Genomic DNA, 24,128 nt, shown 5'->3' with positions numbered 1-24,128 from the left:
CTTAATGATTACTTGATAGTCTATTCCCTTAGACTGCTTCTTGAATTAAGCATAGTTTGTTTATTGGTCTCTCGAGCACATTTGTTTTAGTCTGTATCTTTACACGACAAACAGTTCCACTGGAGTCTGGCAAGGTTTGCACCACTCTTCCCATTAGCCATGAATTTCGAGGTGAGGAACTATCCACAATTAGCACTACATCACCAGGCTTCAAATTTCTTTTAGACCTCAACCATTTACAACGCTCTTGAAGAATGGGCAAGTATTCATGAGTCCATCTTCTCCAGAACAAATCAGCGAGGTACTGAACCTGCTTCCAACGTTTTCTTACATACAGATCCTCCTGTTTGAAGACACCTGGGGGCAAGCTTGATTGTGCTTTCAACAACAGTAGATGATTTGGAGTGAGTGGTTCAAGGTCATTTGGATCATCTGGCATGCTGGTAATTGGTCTGTTATTGATAATGCTTTCCACTTCACACATGATAGTATGAAGACTGTCATCTGTCATAGACTGTTCCTTTAAGAGCACACCCAGTATTCTCCTCACGGTACGAATTTGCCGCTCCCAAACTCCCCCTTGATGAGAGGCTGATGGACTGTTAAAGATCCATTTAATCCCTTTTTGTAGCATAGTATTTTCTATTTTGTTGTGGTTTAGGTCTTCCAGTGCTACTCTCAATTCTCTTTCCGCGCCGACAAAATTTGTACCATTGTCTGAGCGCATGACTGATACTTGTCCCCTTCTGCTTATAAAACGCCTCAGTGCATTTATGCATGAGTCTGTGTCCAAACTATCAGCTATTTCTATGTGCACTGCTCTAATTGTCAGACAAGTGAACAAAACTCCATACCTTTTCACTGTACTCCGGCCCCGTTTTACTTCAAATGGGCCGAAGTAATCAACTCCCACATTTGTGAAAGGGGGTTTATCTGGTATCAAGCGGTCTTCAGGCAAGTTTGCCATTTTTTGTTCTTCAGCCTTCCTATTAAGTCTGCGACACACCGTGCATTTGTTTATAAGCTTTCTGATAGCGGAGTTAGCTTGAGGAATCCAGTACCTTTGCCGTAAAGTTGACAGCATGTAGTTACGACCACAGTGACCACATTTTTGATGGAAATCCTTCAAAATTAGAATTGCAATCTTGGAGTGCTTGTCTAGAATCATAGGATGCTTAAATTCTTCTGGCATGGCTGCCTTGTCTAGCCTACCACCCACTCTTATTATGCCATCCTGAAGTACGGGATCGAGCTTATACAATGGACTGTTTCTTTTAATAAAACCATTCTCCTTTAGAGACTCAATCTCCTTTGGGAAGTATTTTACTTGACTGTATTGTATAAGTTGACTTTCTGACTGTTCCATTTCTTCCAGAGACAGTGACTGCTCTTTCATGGTTGATTTGTATTTCTGCATCTGCTTCTGTAAAAGAGCTGCTTGTTTGTCTGGATCCTTCTCTGTTTGTTCAATTTGTGCTTTAAACTGTTTTCTTGTCTTGCTTAATTGAATTAGTGTTTCTTTGAATCTCAGCATCCATGCTATTGCCTTTTTCATCTTAAACCAGTCAGAGTAGTAATCAACCAGCTTGTTTATGTTGTCATTATTTACATTGGTAGCAAGAACACTAACTTTGATTTCAGGGTCTTGCTGTGCACATTGAACCATTTGATTTGGTCTTTGTGGCCATTCTTGTTCTGACTGTGTCAAAAAGCTAGGTCCATTTATCCATGTACTTGTTTGAATGAAGTCCTTTGCTTTAACCCCTCTAGTTGCTTGATCTGCAGGATTCAGTGTTGTCTGCACAAACCTCCACTGTGATGGGGACGTAGCATCTCTTATTAATGAAATCCTATTTGCAACAAAGGTTTTAAAACGAGAACTCTCATTTTCAATGTAACTGAGCACCGTAGTGCTGTCTGACCAGAAGATGGACTGCTTGAGGGGAATTTGAAGCTCTTGTCTAAGTATCTTGTCTATTTTGACAGCTGTAACTGCAGCTGTCAGTTCCAGCCTGGGTATGGTGACTTGCTTGAGTGGACTAACTCTTGACTTTCCCATTAACAGTGCACAATGTTTCTGGTTCTGTTCATTCGTGAGTACCAGGTAAGATGCTGTACCATAAGCGCTCTCACTAGCATCAGAGAAATGATGCATCTGTGCTTCTGTTGTGTTTCCAAATGTATCTGGTTTCACACACCTTTGTATCTTGAAGTCGGAGAGATGTTTCAAATCTTCAAGCCACTCGACCCACTTATTAGCACGCTTGCCTTCGATCTCTTCATCCCATCCATATCCTTGTTTGCACATATCCCTTAAGAGGAGTTTGGCTGGTAGAATGACTGGCACCAGAAAACCAAGAGGATCATAGATTGAGTTAACAACTGACAGAATTCCTCTTCTGCTCAATGGCTTCTCATTTACTTTGATGCTATAGATAAAGGTATCAGATTCTGTGCACCACTGAATGCCGAGTGCTCTCTCCATGGGCAGTGAATCCTGGTCTAAGTCAAGATCTTTAACTTCACTGGCTCTGTGTTCCTCTGGGATAGACAGTAACACTTTCCTACTGTTGCTTACCCACTTTGTCAGACAAAAACCTCCTTCAGAACACAGATCTCGTACATTCTTAATTAAGTCAACTGCTTCTTGTTCTGTTGTTAAAGACTTTAAGCAATCATCAACATAGAAATTGCAGAGAACTGTTTCAACAACCTTTGGTGCTGCTATGTCTTTTCTGTCTTCAGCGGTTCTTCTCAGTGCATAAGAGGCACAACTGGGTGAGGAAGTGGCTCAGAATAAATGAACTGTCATCCTAAATTCCTCCACAGGAACATCCAAGTTGCCATTTGGCCACCACAGAAAGCGAAGAAGATCTTCATCCTCTTCAGGAACTTTCACCTGGTAAAACATTGATTCCACATCTGCCATCATGGCCACAGGCTCTTCTCTAAATCTGTTAAGCACACCTATGAGCGTGTTTGTGAGATTAGGACCTTGAATTAACTGACTATTCAGAGACATGCCTTGAAAGGAAGCAGTACAATCAAAGACAACTCGTATTTTGTTTTTCTTTGGGTGATACACCCCATGATGCGGTATGTACCACACTCTGCCGTCGTTGCGATTGATCTGTTCTGTTGGAACTTTAACTGCATATCCTTTTTCTATTATGCCTTTCATAAAGCCATTGTAGTCTTCACGAAACTTCAGGTTCCTTTGGAGCTTCCTTTTTAAGTTAGCTGCTCTCACATCTGCAACACACCTGTTATTTGGCATCCAAACAGTTTCATCTTTCAATGGCAGTTTCACATGATAATGTCCATTTTCAAACTTAGTGTGATTTTGCACTGACTGCATGAACTGTTTGTCTTCCTGTGACATTTCTGCTTTCTCTTCGTATTGACGCTCTGGGAAATCAGTGTTGTACTGTTTAATCAACAGCTGTTCTATCTCCATCACTGTTATATGGTTAACTGTGTGGTGAGACACTTTCAGCGTTTCTGCAGTACATCTTTCTTTCTTAAGGGGTCCACTCACTACCCATCCCAGTGCAGTTTTAATGGCATAAGGTCCACCTTGCTGACTGTTTATAATGTGCCATGGTTCCATAGCCTTTGGGTTATTAGCTCCTATCAGAAGACCTACATTTGCCTTAATGCGTGGTAAGCTCACTTCATTTAGATATGGCCACTTACTGATGTCATCTGGATTAGGAACATTCTCACTTTGTACAGGAATATTGTTGTGTGTAAAGACTTTAGGCAGCTCAATGTATTTGCTGTCTTCCAATCCACATACTTCTAGATCTGAGAGGATAAAACTATTTACTAGTTTCTGCTCACCAGGGTTACTTTGGCACATAGTACTTAGCAAAATCTGGGTTGGTTTTCCTTTCAGATTCAGTGTCTTTCTCAACTCCTCTGTGCAGAATGTAGCTGTACTTCCTGCGTCCAAGAAAGCATACGTTTCCACGTATCTGTCACTTTTGCTGGATTTGACCTTTACCGGCACAATGGACAAGACACAGCTATTTCCTTCTGATTCTACAGCTGACTGATGGTTAAGAGAAACTTGAGCACAAGAGATCTTTTTGTCTGATATTTCAACATCCTTTCTTTCGTCTTTGATATGCAAAATGTCCGGGTGTCTTTGAGAACATTCTTTGCATTCCATTCTTTTCTTGCACATTCTACTAAGATGACCTTGAGTTAAGCATCCAAAACATAAACCTTTAGATTTCAGAAACTCCACACGTGCTTGATGTGGCTGTTCTTTAATCTCTCTGCATGACTCCAAAGCATGATCTTTTAAGCAGAATATGCACGGTTTCTCGAAGGCATTGACGGTTTTGGTCAAACCAACCTGTTTTCCTGACCAATTTGAATTTCCTTTCTCTTCAACGCAAATGCTGGTTGCAAAACTGCTCCTTTTTATTCCTTTCTTTATTGGAACTTTCTCTTTCATCTTTGATGTTGCAATATGGGTTTCCAGTATGTTTCCAAAGAGAGGGTCCATGGCCACATTAGCTTGCCGCTCTATAAAGTCAACGAGATGAGTAAATCTTGCCCTTTCTCCATGACGTTCCTTTATGTCATAAGCTTCTGATCGCCACCTCTCCTTCATCTTGTATGGCAATTTTGCAAGTACAGCTCTCATGTTGGTAGGATTATCCATTTCCTCCATAAACTCCATGTCATCCATTGCATTACGACAACCAACCAGAAACATAGCATATGCGCTTAAGGCTTTTGCATCATCAGGTTTGATCTGAGGCCACTTTACAGCTTTTTCAACATAAGCACTTGCAATGATAAGCTCATCTCCATAATGCCTTTGAAGCAATCGTTTTGCCTCCTTGAATCCTCTGCTTGTTGGCATATGCTCACAGCTTCTGACAATTTCTTGTGGCTCTCCAGTAGTGTATTGTTCCAAATAATACAACTTATCCTTTTCATTGTCTGTATTTTGCTCAATGGTATGCTCAAAAGATCTGATGAAGGATTTGTATGTCAATGGATCTCCAGTGAACACTTTAACTGCTTTACTAGGAAGCTTCACTTGTCTTTGCTGTTTTGCAAGTAACTCAGTCAAGTCATTTTGTTTTTGCATAACTTGAATGATCTCATTGTCTGCTTTTGGCACTATTTTTTGTCTAAGTTCTTTTGTGCGAGTTCTACTTTGCCTGGATTGGACACTGCTTTTTCCATCTTCTGACTGTTCATACTCCTTTAATACTTTCAATTTAGCATCACTTTCTGCTAGTGCTGTCTCTATTTCAAGTGCTTCCATTTTAGCTCTTAGATGCATCTCTTCCATTTCAAGTTGTTGCCTTTTCTTTAATGATGCTGCTCTTGCTAACAAAGCTGCACGTTTTGATTCTTCTCTAGCACATGCAGATGATACAGAAGAAGAAACTGATCCACTTCCAATATCAGAACCACACTCCTGTTTAGGCTTTCCTTTGATTATAGATACTTGTGAAGCACTGTCATGAGGACTAACATCATCTTCCATGTCATTATCATCATTTTGGCCTTCTTTATTCTTTACAGCACCTATCCAGGTTTCCACTTTATTTTCAAAGAGTCGTAAAGAATCCATTTTAGGCTGATACCAATTTTTCTGATCTGCTATCCTTTCTTCTTCATCCAAAAGATCTTTAACTTGATGATTTAGATCACTGAACTCAATACACATCTTTGCATATTCAACCTGCATTAACTGTTGCACATTTTGTAGATTTTTCTCATCAGTCATCAATTTTTCAATTGTTTTTATTTTATTGGTTAGAGCAGATAATTTCCCTCTTCTCATTCCAATGCGTTTACGAAGCTGTTCATTTAAAGCCTTTTCAGTGGGCTTAGGCGCCCTCTTGTGTTCATCTACGGCAACCGCATCTTTACCTCCTTCAGCCATTTTAAGTCAATGAGAGCACAAACCACATGCGATGATTAAAAGTAATTTACATACTTTTCTGTATAAATCATACGCAGATAATTTCTTCACGCATGCCTCAATGAAACTTTACAATTTTAGTTGGCTTTACCTTCATTAAGTTGCCGGATTGTCATGAGCAAGAGAGTTCTGGTTGTGGCTGTTTAAATCCACCGAAGTTTTTACTGCAATTAAACAATCAATGTGCATCCATCATCAAACTTTTCTGTGCTAGTTCACGTAAACTCCTTCTCGTAGATATCCGTGTCCATTTTCCATTTTCTCTTTCACGGAGCTAGTTTTTTGACTTACGATGTAAGGGCAATCCATCTAGAATTTCTTCAAACCCTTTCTTTCCATGAATTAGAGCGTATTTGACTCGGACAACAATCAGCCTCTTATCAGTATCCTTCTTTAAATGTATTTATTATCAAAATTACTGAAAAAAGAACTAATGTTACAGGTCAAAAAACTGTGATGCTCCCATCTTTCTTTCTCTCAAAAACTAGGTCAACTCGACCAATTATCTTAAAGGAGCTTCAAAATAAAAGTTTTCCAAAATTGCAAATTACACATAATATTTTTGCTCATTAAACACAGATTTAAACACACAATACATGAATTAACAATAAACTTTGAATATGGCTCTTACAATGGCCCTGATATGTCACTAGACATTAAGAAATCATTTTCATTTCAAATATTTATATCACTGACAACAGTGGTCTGGCCAGGATATTTAAAAAGTAGAGTTGCAGCCCTCAACTGATGTTTATGTTGTCATTTTGTGTATTGCCCAGCAGCTGTGTGATTGCAGTACCAGTTTTAGCCACAAGTTTTGTGATTGCAGTACCAGTTTTGGCCACAATCCTACATACTGTTCCTTTAAGACCATGGGGAATCCCTGGCAGTGGTGGAATATCCGGAAACAACAGAGAACATCGCATTTGAGAGACCACATGTGTTCACTCCGCTCCACTTAACTTTCTTTTAACACTCAAACATCTCCGCGTCGCGCAACACAACGAATTGATTTTGAAATTCATTGCCAATGCTTTCACTAATCGATTTTTATAGATTTAATCGAATCGTTGTTGCAGTCCTACTTTTGTTTATGACTTCCTGTGAGCCACTAAACGAAAACAATACTCAATACATGGAGAAGTTTAATATGTTTATTATTGTTTGTTCAAATAACTTACAATGTGTTGAATGAGGAAGATGCTGTTGACTGTCGGACCGTGTGAAGCGCGACGTGTCACCATAAAACTCAAACAAGTTCATTAAAATTGCCGTTTTAAAAAAACTCACACCAGAGGGACAGTTGTGACATTTTAACAAAATCTTGTTATATCCCATGTACAAACCGAAGGGAAACCTTCCGAAGTGATTTAAACTGCAATTCATCGACTGGCCGCTTGAGGCTGGCTCCAAAAGGGTGTCAATTCCCATAGACCTCCATGTTAAAATGCCCAACTTTACAGTAGAAAATAATGTTTACAGCATGGTACAAAAATGTATAGCTAATTTTGCCCTTCATGACAACTGTGAGGGGGGTAAATTTTTTTGTAACTCATCCATTTAAATGATATTAAGCCGTAAAGTTCTGCATAAATAAGGGGGTGGCCACTTGAGTGACGGTTGAACAGCTACTGCTGTCGCTAGAATCAAGCTAGGCGGGCGTGGTTTCAGCAACCAGTCACCTCAGCTTCACCCACGTCCCGACATTTGACCCATTTTTGGATATCCACGAGTGATGCGCGCTGACGTGCGGCCAAGATGGCGACGGCAGGCACAGCCTACTTTAAGATTCAAAAACGATCTTCAGAAACCTATGGGTGACTTCACGGACACTACGTCCATATTTTTTTACAGTCTATGGTACAAACACTCAATCAACTTTCCCATTGTAAAGATACTGATATGTCTCTGTGCTTTTATATCTGCGCATTGAAGACCCGTCACCACCGATCAACAACACAAAATGATTGAATATATCTTCATATATCAAGCCACTTCTTAATTTCATCCTCACACTGGGTCATACATGGCAGGTGTAGTTAATATTAACTGTTTAAATCATATTTTTTGCTTGCTCCCCCTACACTGTTTTCTACTGGCTGGTTATTGAAACGTACGTCTCACACAATGAAGGAAAATACATCACATCACTTACTTAAGTGGATACTTAAAAGCACTCTTTTTGTTCCTTCTTGGACAACCAACCAATCACAGTCTTCCAAAGCAACTGCAAGATGCACAGTGTTAACAAGGCATGATGGATCCATGTTCTCATTCTGTTTACACCAAATTCTGACTCTACCATCTGAATGTCTTAACAGAAATCGAGACTCATCAGACCAGGCAACATTTTTCCATTCTTCAACTGTCCAATTTTGGTGAGCTTGTGCAACTTGTAGCCTCTTTTTCCTATTTGTTGTGGAGATGAGTGGTACCCAGTGGGGTCTTCTGCTGTTGAAGCCCATCCGCCTCAAGGTTGTGCGTGTTGTGGTTTCACAAATGCTTTGCTGCATACCTCGGTTTTTAACGAGTGGTTATTTCAGTCAAGGTTGGTCTTCTATCAGCTTGAATCAGTCGGCCCATTCTCCTCTGACCTCTGGCATCTTGGACTGCCGCATGCATACTGGATGTTTTTCCCTTTTCACACCATTCTTTGTAAACCCTAGAAATGGTTGTGTGTGAAAATCCCGGTAACTGAGCAGATTGTGAAATACTCAGACTGGCCCGTCTGGCACCAACAACCATGCCACGCTCAAAATTGCTTAAATCACCTTTCTTTCCCATTCTGACATTCAGTTTGGAGTTCAAGAGATTGTCTTGACCAGGACCACACCCCTAAATGCATTGAAGCAACTTCTCATTCTCTCAAAGCAAACTGTATATGAAATGCTACATTCTACATGCACAAAGAATTTGAAACTGATCTTATTTGTTTTCTCTCAATGCAAGTGGTTACAATCGTCTCACTCATATGACAACAGAATTCAATGTTAAAAGTGTAAGCAAACTACACTCAATGTTGAGAGACACCTCCTATCTTAAACATAAACCAATCACCCACTGTATGCAAATTAAGGACGTCCCTGAGTTTTACAACAACCAATCAGTATCAAATACCTATATGCTTTGTCTCTCTGGATATTTAAGGAAATGTTGTAAATGGTTCAGGCAGGGGGATTTTCTGTACTTGGAAATTCACCCCATGATCTTTGATACTAGCCTGGCTCCGCCCTCCTACGTGCTTCTGCTTAATTTTCATTTCGCTTCAGCAGTACGTCTGGGATTTCTCTATAGAGTTTTGTTTTCTCCTGCAAAAATCTGCAGGACCAATCAGCGAACAGATGGGGGTGGCTAAGAATGATGACGTTGAGGTCGTGCGTCAGTTTGAGTTGTAGTTCAGTAATGGCAGTGGAGAAAGACGTGAGAAAAGCTATTCGGTCCGTTGTTGCAAAACTGCCGAATATACAGAAGTTAAAGCCGGAGCAAGAACCAGGTTTGCTAAGTTTTGATTGTCTGATTATTCTGACTTGTTGTTTCCGGACGGTTTCGGTGCATGATATACGTCACGACCACACGTTAGCGACTGGCTTTGGCAGATCCTGAGTGACTCTGGGCAGATCCAATAGTTTTAAACTTCAACAGAGGACCCTCCTTAACAGAAGTAATGCTTTGCAATGGAGCATGGCCAGACTCTCTGTACAAATGAAATGAATGTTCGAGAGTCTGGTTGGACCAGGCTACTTTGATACAGCATCATGTATTTTATTTTATTTTATTTTGAGGAATCTGTAACCAGATCTTCGTCCTTACCAGGTATGCAATGGTTTTTCATTTGATTGTTTCGTATTTGAATTGGAATGTAAATTGGCTTCAGAATTATGTTTTTCCTAACTGGTTAATAAATTCTGTTTGATTTTATTCTGTGTTGCTGGGTAAATGTTGACACTGCAAGTAATAACGATGTATCCGTAGTTACCGTAAGGACTGAAATCAGGCTAGGGTCGGCTTAAATCCCAGTTCGATAGTGAATAATACATCAGCTGAGGATTTGAGAGATTCGACTAGTACTTGCTGTTAGTTTAAGTGTACTTAGAAGTGTGAAGGCTACCAGTGTTGGGAAAGTTCACTTTCTACATGAACTAGTTCAAAGTTCAGTTCACAAATTTTAAAATGAACTAGTTCAGTTTATAGTTCATACTTCAAAATTTTGAACTAGTTCACAGTTCCAAAAATGAACTAATTTATAATTCTTTTTTCCCATATTATTTAAAAAATATATTGCCGTTATAGCCCATATAGAACCACAGACAGCTATTATTTTATCAGTTTACTGAAGCTAAATGCATCAGATTTCATCTTCATATCCAACTTTAAATCCTTATCCAACCAGGGTTTACATTAGTATTGACTGTCTTTAAATTTTTGTATTTGCTTGCACGTACCTTGAAAGGCCAGGCGAGAAGCGCTGTGCGGTGTCGCGTGTAAGACAACTCGCAGATATCGCTCACCGCAGTGCACGTTAAATAGCGTGAGCTTAGCCAAAGTCTTTCAAGATCCAAATTATGCGTTAGCAGCCTATGTTAATCATGAACAATTTGGGAGAAATAAGATGTTATTTAATGTTAAACAACTGCTTTGTCGCCTACATGCTGCTTTCACCTCCATGCTGCATATTGTTTTGATGACGCATGCAGCAATGAAACACTGGTGGCTGGTGTTGCCAGATTGGGTGTTTTTTCCGCTACACATTGAGGCCTATTTACAGTGTGTTTTAGCCGGGTTTTCATGTGGAAGACTCTATAGAAATCTGGCACCCTATTGAACGGCGTTAAACTGAAAGAGCGTGCCGTTCACAAACACCAGAATGAACCAGTTCACAGTAATGTTCATCAGGCATTAATACAGTATGTTCATATCAAGAGTCATATCACTCCCTGGTTAAATACGGTGTACCGCAGGGATCAGTTTTAGGTCCTATCCTGTTCTCGTTATACATGTTACCCTTAGGAGACATTATCAGGAAACATAACATAAGTTTTCACTGCTATGCGGATGATACCCAGCTTTACATCTCCTCGCATCCCAGCGAAACACACACGTTTTCTAAGCTAAAAGACTGCATTAGCGATGTTAGTGACTGGATGGCACATAACTTTCTTAAGCTCAACTCCAATAAGACAGAGGTACTTATTATTGAACCAAATCGCTACAAACATAATATGTCAGATTACAAATTGCACATAGATGGCTGTACTGTGGTGCCATCTTCCACGGTTAGGAACTTAGGTGTGATGTTCGACAGCAACTTATCCTTTGATAGTCATATCGCCAACGTCTGCCGCACAGCATTCTTCCATCTTAGAAATATCTCAAAAATACGCCATATACTGTCTACATCTGACACAGAGAAGCTTATTCATGCTTTTATGACCTCTAGAATAGACTATTGTAACTCGCTACTCGGGGGATGCCATTCAAATCAGGTCACCAAGCTTCAGCTACTTCAAAACGCTTCTGCAAGGGTACTTACTCGATCTAAGAAGTATGACCACATAAGCCCAATTCTGGCATCTTTACACTGGCTACCAGTTAAATATCGCATACAATTTAAAATATCACTAATCACCTACAAAGCTTTAAATGGCTTAGCACCCTCATATCTTAGAGAATTACTATCAGAATACAATCCATCACGCACACTACGGTTGCAAAATTCTGGTCTATTGATTATCCCTAGACTATCAAAAGTGTCTAAAAGTGGAAGATCCTTTTCCTACTTAGCCCCGAAGCTCTGGAATGATTTACCAACTCGACCCCGAGGACAACGAGACAAACAGACCCAGTCCCGGTAGATGTGAAAGTCGGCACACCTCTGATCTACTGGCCATCCTTCAACGTGATGCCCAGCTGATGCCTGACCAACGATCACCGGCAGAACCCGCTTAATCTCCGCTAAATCTCCTTATACGTTCTTCCAAGGGTTTTTCCCTCCTAGGACTTATTTTTCCTCGGATAAAAGCCCGGGGTTTTTTTTCTCCTAGGGGTTTTTTCACCCCGGGGAGGCAGCCTTTTTGGGCTTTACTTAGCTTCCTCTTCTAGACGTTACTTTAGTAATACGTTCGCTTATAATATTGAGTCATAGCCGCAGCAAATTTAACTGCTTATGCTATCATGTATTTTGTTGTGCTATCTGTCGTTTTTCTGTGCTTTTCACTGCTTCTATTTATGTAAAGCTGCTTTGAAACAATTTACTTTTGTGAAAAGCGCTATATAAATAAAATTGAATTGAATTGAATTGAATTCAGTTCACGTTCGCCCAAAATATGAATGAGTTCATGAACTTTCGTTCAATGAACTCGTTCAGGCACAACACTGGAGGCTAAAATATGTAATTCCATTTAGAGCAACATTTCTGATTACTCTAAATAGGGTCAGCCTCAACCTCTGATTATTTCAATATTATTCTATTCATTACCTTTGGTTAGAAATAATTATTGTAATTAAGTGTCACCTCTAAGGGGACTAAATAAACTAAGTTTTAAAGTTGAGCAAGCATAGAGCGGCCGCTTAAGCGTATAGTCCAACCTCTGGCAACAACCAACACTGATTCGCTTATGACCCGTTGACCAGTATATTAATTATAAGGCCATACTAGGATCAAGTGCGACTATGAGAACCGAATGAATAAGTGTAATACCAGAGCTTAAAGGTGCTCTAAGCGAATTGAAGCGTTTTAGACCATAAAACATTTTTTGTTACATACCGGAAACATATCCTCACTATCTGCTTGCTGCCTGTCCGCTGATCAAACTGTAAAAAAACGCGATCTCTGTAGACAGCCCAGGCTTCACAAACGGCAATATCAACATACTGGCCAAACCTAGCATCACAAAAGAAAACAAAAAGTATTCCAGCCAGGGGGTTGGGCGCGTTCATGAAAGCACGGAAGGGAGGGGGAGGAGTTAGCTACGCTCCGTCTGTTTGAAAACAGTTTCAAACGTCAACAATAACTAACGTCTCGCAGATTCGCTTAGAGAGCCTATAATCGGAATAAACAAACATCCATCTATATTCTGTAAGTGTTAAAAGTAATAATTAATCCGATTTGTATTATAATATAAATGAGAACTTTATCTTTGGAGTCAGATAAATCTGCCTAAATTACGTAAAGGATGGATGGGTGAAATAATTTTTCCCCTTACAAGCCATTCAAAGCTACAATGATTGTGCAAGTCTTTGTACAAATAGAAATGGTTCATCTAGAAAAATACAAAATACCCTTCCACAAAATAGTGTCTGTGTCTCGTTTCACAGGTTGCGCCCTTTAGAGGTCGCATTCTAAGGTTGCATACATCATTGAGTCTGTCTCATTTCAGAAATAGTAATAATAGTAAGTAGGGGAGCTGAAGGCGACTTTCAAACACTGTTTTTTCACAGGAATTCGGAGGATAGATGAGGTGTATCCTTTGCTGTTGCAGACAGCCCACAATTCTTTGCGTTGATGTCAACAAATAAATGAAATGAAAAATAAATAAATAAATGTAAGTTATAATAATTATCGCCTTAAATCTCAGATAAAAACTGATACATTTGGTTCTTCTTCATATATCCTCCTCCTTTTCCTCTGTAACAGATATCTGTTGTGCATTTGCCTCAACTCCTCAAGCATTAGCCCAAATAAAACAAGCAAACACATTTTTGTGTGAAATTTCTATTACAGTATCGGATCAGCGGACAGACCGCAGCATGTAGTATTAATAACAACGTGCTCATTCTTAAATCTAAATAAATAATCATGCTTTGTACCGTATGTGCACGCAATAATTTGCTGGATTTGTAATTATGTTATATTTACAAGTTACATAAACTTAATTAGAGAAATAACGCGGACCGTGTAGCTGAATGTCAAAAAAACGTTATTTATACCCGTGTCATTAACAAATGCAGCAGACACACTCACCTTAACATTTTTTTATAAATCCATTATCCTGCCCTATTTAAAGATAAACATTGCAAATAACACCAAAATTAACTATTATTTTATGTACACATATCCGAAAAATTAACCTTGTGTGACTGATACGCTGTAAAGCGGGTGAAATTAGATCATGTTTTTGAATGGAAGTCAATGACGCCCTCTGCTGGTTGGGTATACCAAGATGGCCACTCGAATTCTGTGCTGGCTTCACCTCACACGGTTACGTTAAGTGTTCTATGCACAATCCAGTCATTTATATAGATCAGTGGGTCAAACACATAATTTTCAAAATAAACATTTTTTATTAAAAATGTAAAAAAGAGCTGATTTTTTAAAACTTTTTTTAAAGCCAAAGTGTGTCCACACAAAAGCTGCAGGTGTTTTTAAATTGTCTGCTAATTTTCACTCCTGCTAACTTCTGAGACATTGGCCGTATATGACAGACAACTGGACAGCGACAACTACAGCAGCGGCGGAGGAGGTCGTTTGACGCACACAGAGGGATTAAAAAAAATATCGACAATAGAGATTGACATATGGACACACTATCGTGGGAAAAAAGTATCACGATATTTAGCTGTATCGATATTTTCGCGCATCCCTACTTGTAAATCATTTTAAATGATTGATTTTGACACTTAAAATGATACTTTATCTTTATTCTTCTAATAAGATATTAACAAAGTTATAAAAAAATTAGATGTGGTCGTTTCCAAAATTATATTTTTTCTAATGTGCAATGACCCAGCTTAAGAACAGCATTGAGAGCTGTCTTCTGTCTCTTTGTGAATATAGAAAAAGATACAGAATCTCAATTCATGCTGCTTTGTGTTAAAGGGGTCATATTATAGGGCTAAAAAGCACATTACTTTGTGTATTTGGTGTAATACAATGTGTTCGTGTGGTTTATGGTAAAAAAAATCATTATTTTCCACATACCATACATTTTTTTTAGCACCTCTAAGTCCCGCCCATCTGAAACAGGTCGTTTGATACAAAGCTCATCGTTGTGAGAGCGCGGTGTCAACGGGTGTGAACTGATTGGCCAGCTATCCAGTGCGTTGTGATTGGCCGAATACCTCAGTAACGTAATCGGATATATGACGCTCCTTGCCAAGTTTTGGAAGATGAGCTCCCAAAACAATAATAAAAGCCACGTGATACTATCATATTTACCTTATCAACACGAGCCTGAATCTGACCCAGAAAACACGGATGGCTAAGCTAATCGATCAACTTTACCAGCGCGATGTGAGCAGAACGTAACAGATGGTAAGGTATGGACACTAAAACATAAACCATGTTTGCATTTGTGAACGTAGAAACAACAAACAAGCACTATTCTGCACTTCTCAAATCTCGCGTTTGGATCATCATTAGGAAATGCATTAAAACACAGGTGCATCCCTGCACCAAACTCGTCTTTGAATCGTCAGTGAGGAAATGTATTAAATATGAAAACATCGGCTACTTACAGGATGTCAGTGTAGCTGCAAAGTTACAATTGCTCCACTTTTTAGACAAAGCCTTTGTGAACATCCAGCGGTTGTACTCCACGATGTTTAGAAAGTAATCCTCCTTAAAATGTGCAGCACACAATCGAACATTTGGGCTGTACTGTTCTGAAACAGTGTTGTAAATAAAACCTCACCACTGGTTTCTTAATGTTTACTCTGTTGGAATGCCAACCAAAGTAGTTTTGCAACAAAACACAGCGTCAGCTCGACATGGCGGAAAAAACAATACTACAGCGTGATTGAAAGTTACACCATCTATCTTTGCGTATATATGAGGGCGGTGTTATGAAAATGTTCAAACCAGTATGACGTCTAACTGCATGGGCGTGTTAAACGAGCCGTTTTAGGTGGGCGTGGTGGATGAGGCTTCACGTTTAAAAAGAATATCTCTTTGGATTTGAAACTTAAATTTTTGCAACTTTACAGATCTTTTATGTGCACAGACATCATTTAACACTCTAAAAACAAAGGAAAACATGCAATCTGACAATTTGACCCCTTTAATAAGAGTTACGAGAATTTAATTGTATCATGTTTCTTTCAGATGTGAAGATTGAATCTTGTTCTGAGGGAGAAACGTCCTCCACATCAGAAGATCGACTGACAGCACAAACTCTTTACTGCATCACCTGTGGAAAGACATTCAGCTCACAGAGACATTTAGAGAGACATGTGAGAAAACACACAGAACAGAAAACACACAGAACAGAAACTACCTTACAAAAGAAGAAACTTCATCATTCAAAAGAACACGGAGAGAAGAAGAAGAAGAAGAAAAAGAAGTTTCACTGTAAGCAGTGTGGGAAGGATTTTGACTTCTTATCTCAGCTGAAAGTTCACATGAGGTCACACAGTGGTGAAAAGCCTTTCTGCTGCACTGAATGTGGAAATTACTTCAGCACCAATCAAAGTCTTGAAGCTCATCAGAGAATTCACACAGGAGAAAAACCATACGAGTGTCCTCACTGTGAGATGAGATTCAGACATAAAAGCTCTCTGAAGAGACATGCGTTTAAACACACCAATGAGAGACCGTATCAGTGCAGTGAATGTGACAAATCCTTTAAGTATTCAGCTTCATTAAAATCACACCAGAATATTCACTTTAAAGAGAAACTCTATCAATGTTCACACTGTGATAAACGTTTCTGTCAGAACTATAATCTGATACGCCATGAGAGGATTCACACTGAAAAACCTTACAAATGCTCTCAGTGTGAAAAGTCGTTTACTCAGTCAAGTAACTTAAAAGTCCATCAGAGAATTCACACTGGAGAGAAACCTTATCACTGTAGCGTCTGTGGGAGGAGTTTTGGGCAGCGTAATAGTTTTGTAATGCACCAGAATACTCATACAGGTGAAAAACCTTACAAATGCTCAAAGTGTGACAAAACGTTTAATAATTCAAGTAACTTAAAAGCCCATGAGAGACTTCATACAGGAGAGAAACCTTACGTCTGCTTGATCTGTGGAGAGAGATTCACTCATCGTGGAAGTCTTCAGTATCATCAGAAGAAACACCACAACATTGAAATCATCATTGTGCCTTAGTGCCTTTAAGTTTTGCAATTTATCTGGACATATATCATAAATATAAATTAGCAGAATCACTTGCTGAAGAGAAAATGTAGGTGACAGGCAGGGTTGTATAAGGTTTTGCAGTATACAAGATTATAATATATGAAGAGTTTGGTTCCAAAACGCGATAAACACCATTTTTGCAAAAAAAACAGAGTTACTGCCAAAATCAGTATTATATCAGGTCAGTATTTAAAAGTAAATTCTTAATTTTGAGCAAAATCCAATATCCGCCATGTTATTCTGTCATCTTTTCTCCCTTTTTTCCCGAAACGCTATAAACGACACTCCTCCTTTTTTACAGAATGCAATAAATCTGCTCCACAAATTACAGCGCACCATTCCACACATTGTAAACAAACAATGGCGGCGCGTTGAGTACACAGAGTCCTAGTTTTCCTCATCTACTTTGTACTTCGTGATCAACAAACAAACAAAAACAAAATAATACTTTTGATGGCATTGATAAACCTGTGGTGGTTTTCTGTGACAGGAAAGAAATGTAAGCCATCAACATCTAATAATTTACGTGAGAGGCACCTGGGAGACGGTCGCTTTGTCTCCCAACAGCTTCAAGCTTCTCATGCTAACACATTGATCCCAGGGGATCTTTTGAAAAACTTTCCATTATTTTACTCAAAGTCAACGAAAATCGAGCAGGACCAAAACATTTTACAGCTGATCGATGTAAACAATGCTAAGCGACGACGTCAAGTATAACTGCAGCAATGACAGTGACCTTAATATGACAAAGTAAGTGTTTTGATTAATGCCATTACAGGGCTCAACGCAAATAATTTTTTATACTGGCCCGGTCGGGCCAGTGGTTCAGGTTTTCACTTGCCCTGCCAAAAATTTTTCTTTCGTCGTGTTTTACTCAGGTAAATGTCTGCTTCCAAGATGTTAAATAATATACATTGATGAAAATATATTTTCGTGACTGAGGATGAAGCACTGGCCCGATCGGGCAAGTGACAATTCTTTTTACTGACCGGAACGTCTCTCGCGCTTTATGTTGAGTCCTGCATTAATATTTATTTTTTAGTGTATTCCACTAGTCAACTAAATAAATATAAAATGGCAAAGATGAATGCACATTTATACATTGATTGAATAGATTTATAGCATAAAAAAAAACTTGTCATGGATTTATTGCATTTTGTGGAAAAAATAATTCGTTTTTATAATAAATCTTTGAAAATCAAGTTATGGATTTGAATTTTTTATAACCTAAAGATGCTATGTGAAAGTTTTGTCGTGGAAAAATAATACTAATACGTAGGATCTGTCCATCAGAGATGATTTATTTACTTGTACAAGGACTCAACACATAACGACAGTGAAACGATATGTGAAGAAGTGAAGAATCTCAAATCCTTCCTTCATTATATACTGACATTGAGTTTGTACCACCCCCCCCCCCATGCTATTCGATCAAAACAACTCCTTATTAGGTGTAGTTTAGACACTTCTGGGTGGTTATATTTACTCTACTTGTATCCAGGCAGACGATACATATGTTTTTTAAGCACATCATCACCCAAACAAAAACCACACTTGCACCTTGCCATACTTCCTATCCCGAGCTCTATCGAGCTAGACTTCCTGTCCTAGACTTCACCCCACGCAGATGAAAATGTCATGACTGACATAAATCATACAATGAAGAATACAAAAATAATATAAATGCATAAAGAATAAATTTCCATTACAATTTGTAACCAAAATAGTGGTTTTCATCTTGTCACTTTCTTGGTATAGAAAACATGTTTTTACCGATTTATTGCGTTTTGGAACCAAACTCCTATATGTATATATGATTCGTAAAGACAATAGTATTCAACGGCAATAAATATCCTCACATAACTTAACATTACAGCATAATGACATGAATAAACAGAAAAGGCAGCAGGATTGACATGCAAATTGTATTTTTATAACCGGAAAAACAGCAATATTTACTAAAATAGGTCTAAATGCGCCAAACACGCTGTTATCGCACAAACAGTTTTACATAGCTTAATAACAGTGAAAAAAAACATTATTGTCTCTCAAAACTTTATATAACAAAAATTATATTCAAAGAAATATGAGCACGTTCGTCTCTGGCCTTGCTCTGTTATGTAATAGCGCTGATTGACAGGTGCGCTTCCCCGTCTTTCAAACAGATATAAACTGAACTGCTGGTATTAAAAAGATAAAAGCGAAAAAGCACAAAGCGCAAGTAAAAGCGCCTGAACAGTAGCAAAGCAGGAAGTAAGCCAAAAACAGATAAATAGAAAGGTTAATAAGCACAGCTTAAAATATTTTAAAATATATTTCTTTATAAAAAATTAAATGTAAGCAGTATATTTTAAATGGTCAATAAAACAGCATTTAATCATTTCAATGCATCCAATATCTGTTCACAATATCTGTCTTTAAATAACAGTAATACACTCCCTGACAAAAGTCTTGTCGCTTGTGTACAAATTGACCTGAAATGCCACTAAAATATATTTCTAATCAAGATTTGTTTTCAAGAAATGGCTCATTTGAATCCCAACAGCTTTTGTAAAAATATTTCAGTGCAAAACAAAAAGTATTCTAATATTCACAGCTTGGTAAAGCCCATTTAGTCAATTTTTGCAAAGACATAAGTGTTGTCGCCTTGTCATATGAGCTTTATCTGTGACTAAAAATGGATCATTTAGGTCTCAGGTGTGTATAAAAAGAACCCCAGTACACTAGACCTTCACATTAACTGCAACTAGACCTCTGCAAACATGCCTAAGATTCACCCTGAGACTTAAGTTTTAATTATCAAGAGGCTGAAGACCAGATCAGGCAGAAAAATCATGGTCTGGTTACGTCCAGTATGGGGGTGTGCAAGAAATCTGCAGGATGGAAGGCAACATCAATAGTCTAAAATACCAAGAAATCTTAGCTACCTCTTATATTCCCAAACATAAAAGAGGCAAAATTCTGCAGCAAGTTGGTGCTCCATCACATACTTCCATCAAGTTCCTCAAGGCGAAGAAGATCAAGATGCTTCAGGATTGGCCAGCCCAGTCACCAGACATGAACATCATTGAGCATATGTGGGGTAGGATGAAAGAGGAAGCATGGAAGACGAAACCAAAGAATATTGATGAACTCTGGGAGGCATGCAAGACTGCTTTCTTTGCTATTCCTGATGACTTCATCTATACATTGTATGAATCCTTGCCAAACCACATGGATGCAGTCTTTCAAGCTCATGGAAGTCATACAAGATATTACATTTGATTCTCACAGAACCACTACTTAAAGCAACACTATGTAGTTTTTTTTACCTTTAAATAATGTCTCTAAAATTATTTCAGTGATAGAACAACTTTTAACTGGATAAATTGTACTGTTGCTGCAACCTGAGCAGCCTCCTAGCTGCTACAAGCACACTCTGAAAGTGGCGGTGGAGGGTAGGAAACACAGCCACGCCCCTCCCCCTGCCTGCAGAAGAGTGTCTGATACCAGGCACTGTTGCGTTTTTCAACCACATGGGGGAGCTGTAAGTCATTTTTACATGGAAACTGCATAGTGTTGCTTTAATTTGCTGACATATTTTTGAATTTGCAGTAATTTGTTCAATTTCTGTAAAGGTGCCAAAATTTGACCTTTCTTGATTAAATGATAAATCTTTTTTCAGTGAAATTAATTTATTTTAGTGCATTAAACATCATTTGGGAGGGTTTTAGCTTTTCATATGAGCTATTTCTAACACCAATTGATTAATTAAAAGTCAGGTTAATAGCAGGTGTTTCTACAAAATAGATAAGCGACAAGACTTTTGTCAGGTAGTGTAGATGTGTTTCAGCAGTATATTGATATAAGGCTTACAAAAATAAGGCTTACAAAATAAAATAAAGAGGAAGAACAACAACAATAACAAAGGCTTGATACTGACGTGAATGGTTTATCACTCCAGTCTGCAACAAAACCATTTTGATCCCAAGTTTTAACCTGTTGAAAACAAGAATGGATGAGAAAAATAATGTTTTACAACGCATTGTTTAACGTGTGGAGTGACTTTCAGTGCATGAAGCCCTCAACGTACAAACGGTGATTGGGTAGGGATACTAGGGGCATTGAATTGTCAATAATTTCAATAAAAGATCTTTATTTATAACAACTGATGTCGGTTTCTTGTGTTTTAACTTATTACTTTTTTAACATGAATTTATTCAGGAATCATTTAAATGAGATTAAAACTCTTTTACAATCACATTCTTTAAAATAGAGCTATTTGTGGTGCACAAACGGTAGATGTGTCCCATCTTTGTAACTCACATTGTTAACTTTTCTTGAGTTCCGCCATGTTGCTTCATTGATGTAGGCTGCATTCGCGCTTGTAAAAAGTGAGAAAGAAAGCTTTCTTATATTAACAGTTTTATGCACAAAATACGGGGCACTTTGTTACACACAATGATTCAGGAGCATTGTTTTCCATGGCAATCCCATAACCTGAAGAGTTGCAAACTTGTAACAGCATATGTGGTTTAGTCAGACCGCTCAGAAAATAAGAAAGCACAAACTATAAAAAATATTTTTTGTTTAAAAAATCTGATGGTTCATGTTACTTGCACAGTCAGAATTTTCAGTGGCATCTCGAAAAAGGCCTATTCTATATTTGTTGTTTTTGACCTGTGTAACCTTGATAAATAAGAAATGTATGCAAGGTCAAAAAACACTGTAATTTTCTCAAAATATATATTTTTTCTACTGCCCAATTTCTCAGAGATCCCTAAACGTTTCGTGCGAAGGCGTTCAAAGATTCAGTCTCCCTTAACCCCACCTTTCGGTAGCCTACTAATGCTGTGATTGGTCAACATACTGAGTATGTTGTGGTATGTTTACATGCACAGAATAAGCGGATATCTAGCAAAAATCTGCTTATTATAAAAAACTGTTTTCATGCGTTTACATGCAAATCAATAAACCGTCTATGCAGACAACTGCATTTACATGGCACTTGAAGATTTGTCAGGTTTCTCGCAGGCAGTGACGTCACAGCCTATAGTACATAATAGTCATTCAAAAAGCCAATGGCATATCTTTCTTAAGCTGTACTGTTGTATCTCCTCTCGTGTCTGAGGAACCTGTTAATATAACATAAGTTTCTATTTTCCCAATTTCTCTGCCAACTGCTTCAGTTGAGCGGAGATTTTATGCATGACTTTGGGCTTACTTCCGCGTGTGACGTTTATCTTTTACACGTGGAGACCTCTGCCGATCGGTTCTTGCTTAAGCCGTTTATGGGCTTTCCCCGAAAAAAGAATTTTTATGTGTTACTTTGCGCTTACTGCCACATCTGACGTTTATCTTTCACTCGCGGAGACATGCGCACATGGACAAAACAATAGGTTACTTTCGTAACCCCGGTTCTCTGAAACATCGAGTGGAGAGATCCACCTACGGGAAGGGCATCCGTACCTGACCTCTACAGAAGCATCCAATTGCACAAAGTCTGGCTCGACAGACAGAAGCGTGCAGCCAATGCCAGGTAGGACCACACCCTCTGATGGCATATAAGGCCAATCCATGCTGCTGCTCCAAAGTAAGTGTATTCACTTCTCATGCGGCAAGTGGGGCAAAGCTGGTGGATCTCTCCACTCGATGTTTCAGAGAACCGGGGTTACGAAAGTAACCTATTGTTCTCTTTCATCATCTCGTGTTCGAGATTCACCTATGGGAGAGACATGGACAGCTCCCCGATTGCCCAGCACACTCGCAGTAAGGTATGACAGCCAGAACCACAAAGGGACAAAACCTTAATAGCTGAGCCCATAAGACCCTGTAATCTGAGGCATGAATGATAGCTGAGCCCATAAGACCCTGTAATCTGAGGCATGAACGATACTCCACTTCCCTGCCCTCTCTGAACTGTGACACACAATTCATTAAAGCGCAGATGCACTCCTGAGAAAAACTCCCTCGCATGGAGATGGAGTTCAGTTCCAACCCCAGAAATATCACACTCTGACTGGGTGTAAAATTGCTTTTGTTCACTCAAACCAAGGAACGTGATATGAGAGAGCCGTGGGTTAACATTCTGAAGGTCTAAGATGGGGCAAAGAGAGCCGTCCTTCTGTGGAACCAGGAAATAACGAGAATAAAACCCCTGATTTATCAGATCGGGGGGCACCACCTGAATCACTCCCTTTATTAGGAGAGAGGAGATTTCCTCTGTCAGAATGTGAGCGGAATTTTCCTCTGGGTGAGAGAAGAGAGTACCATTGAAAAGCGGGGGTTTTCTAACAAATTGTAGTGTGTAGCCCTGCGTGATTGTTCGCATGATCAAATTGGGTGCTGCTACAGTCTGCCAGGCTGGCTCGTGATTCGCGAGACGGGACGGTTGTCTCATTTATGATGCAATGGCGCCATCTAGTGGACAAACAAGGGGTGACATGCTTATTACGTTTCGGGATGTTGGGGGTCGGGTTAGGAGGTTTTCTTGCCGCAACCGCGGCAGGGGGCGGTTTCCCCCAGGGTTTAGCAGGCGGTGGGTTAACCTGCAATGGAGGGGGTTTGTGGCAGGGTCTCTCCTTGTTGTGATGTGGGTTCCGACCCGTGGCAGGGGGGTTAGGCAAATATACGGGGGCATCTGACGTGGGTTTGGCTTCCTGGGAAGGAAAAGCTTGAAAGCCTCGTCCTCTTTCTTCTTATCGTCACACTGTTGCTGCATCAAAGCCACAGTGGGGCCGAAAAGAGCCTGACCAGGCTCAACTGGAGCACCAGCGATTTGCCTCAAAGAGGTTGAGCCAAAGCGCACGCTCCCCCGCCACAGAAAGCGCCAACGAACGCCCGCATGCCTGGACGGCTTGTTGAGCATTGCAGAGAACCAGGTCATTTACCGTAAGGTTCTCCTTCCATAAAGTCGGCGAGGGGGGCCCCCTTGTCCAGCTGAGCACCTAAGTTGTCCAAATTCTCTGCCTGGTAGGCGGAAAGGAGCGAGGAAACATTAAGAGTCCTTACCGCCAAAGTTGAGGACTTATATGAGGCCTGTAGAACCGAGGCAGAAAAGCAGTCCATCTTGCTAGGCAAGACCGGCTTCGGGGGGCAAGCAGCCCACCCTGGACGG

The 24,128-nt window shown here is 39.5% G+C and overlaps 1 protein-coding gene across 3 annotated transcripts in view; it reads left to right on the top strand.

The window, feature by feature from the left end:
* Positions 1-24,128, top strand: part of LOC135784994 (uncharacterized) — a 242,196-nt gene that overhangs the window by 51,339 nt on the left and 166,729 nt on the right. Inside the window, exon 4 of one of the 3 annotated variants that reach the window (XM_073812659.1) lies at positions 15,996-18,555. The exons of the other annotated variants lie outside the window; for them this stretch is intronic. Coding sequence (XP_073668760.1) covers positions 15,996-17,002 — 1,007 coding nt within the window. The 3' untranslated portion in view covers positions 17,003-18,555. Of the gene's footprint in view, positions 1-15,995; positions 18,556-24,128 lie in introns of those variants that run through there. 3 annotated transcript variants of the gene reach the window in all.

Source organism: Paramisgurnus dabryanus, chromosome 19, assembly GCF_030506205.2.
Source record: "Paramisgurnus dabryanus chromosome 19, PD_genome_1.1, whole genome shotgun sequence".
Classification (NCBI taxonomy): Eukaryota; Metazoa; Chordata; class Actinopteri; order Cypriniformes; family Cobitidae; genus Paramisgurnus; species Paramisgurnus dabryanus.
Note: the sequence above shows the minus strand (reverse complement) of the source record. Positions and strands in the feature narration are given on the sequence as shown.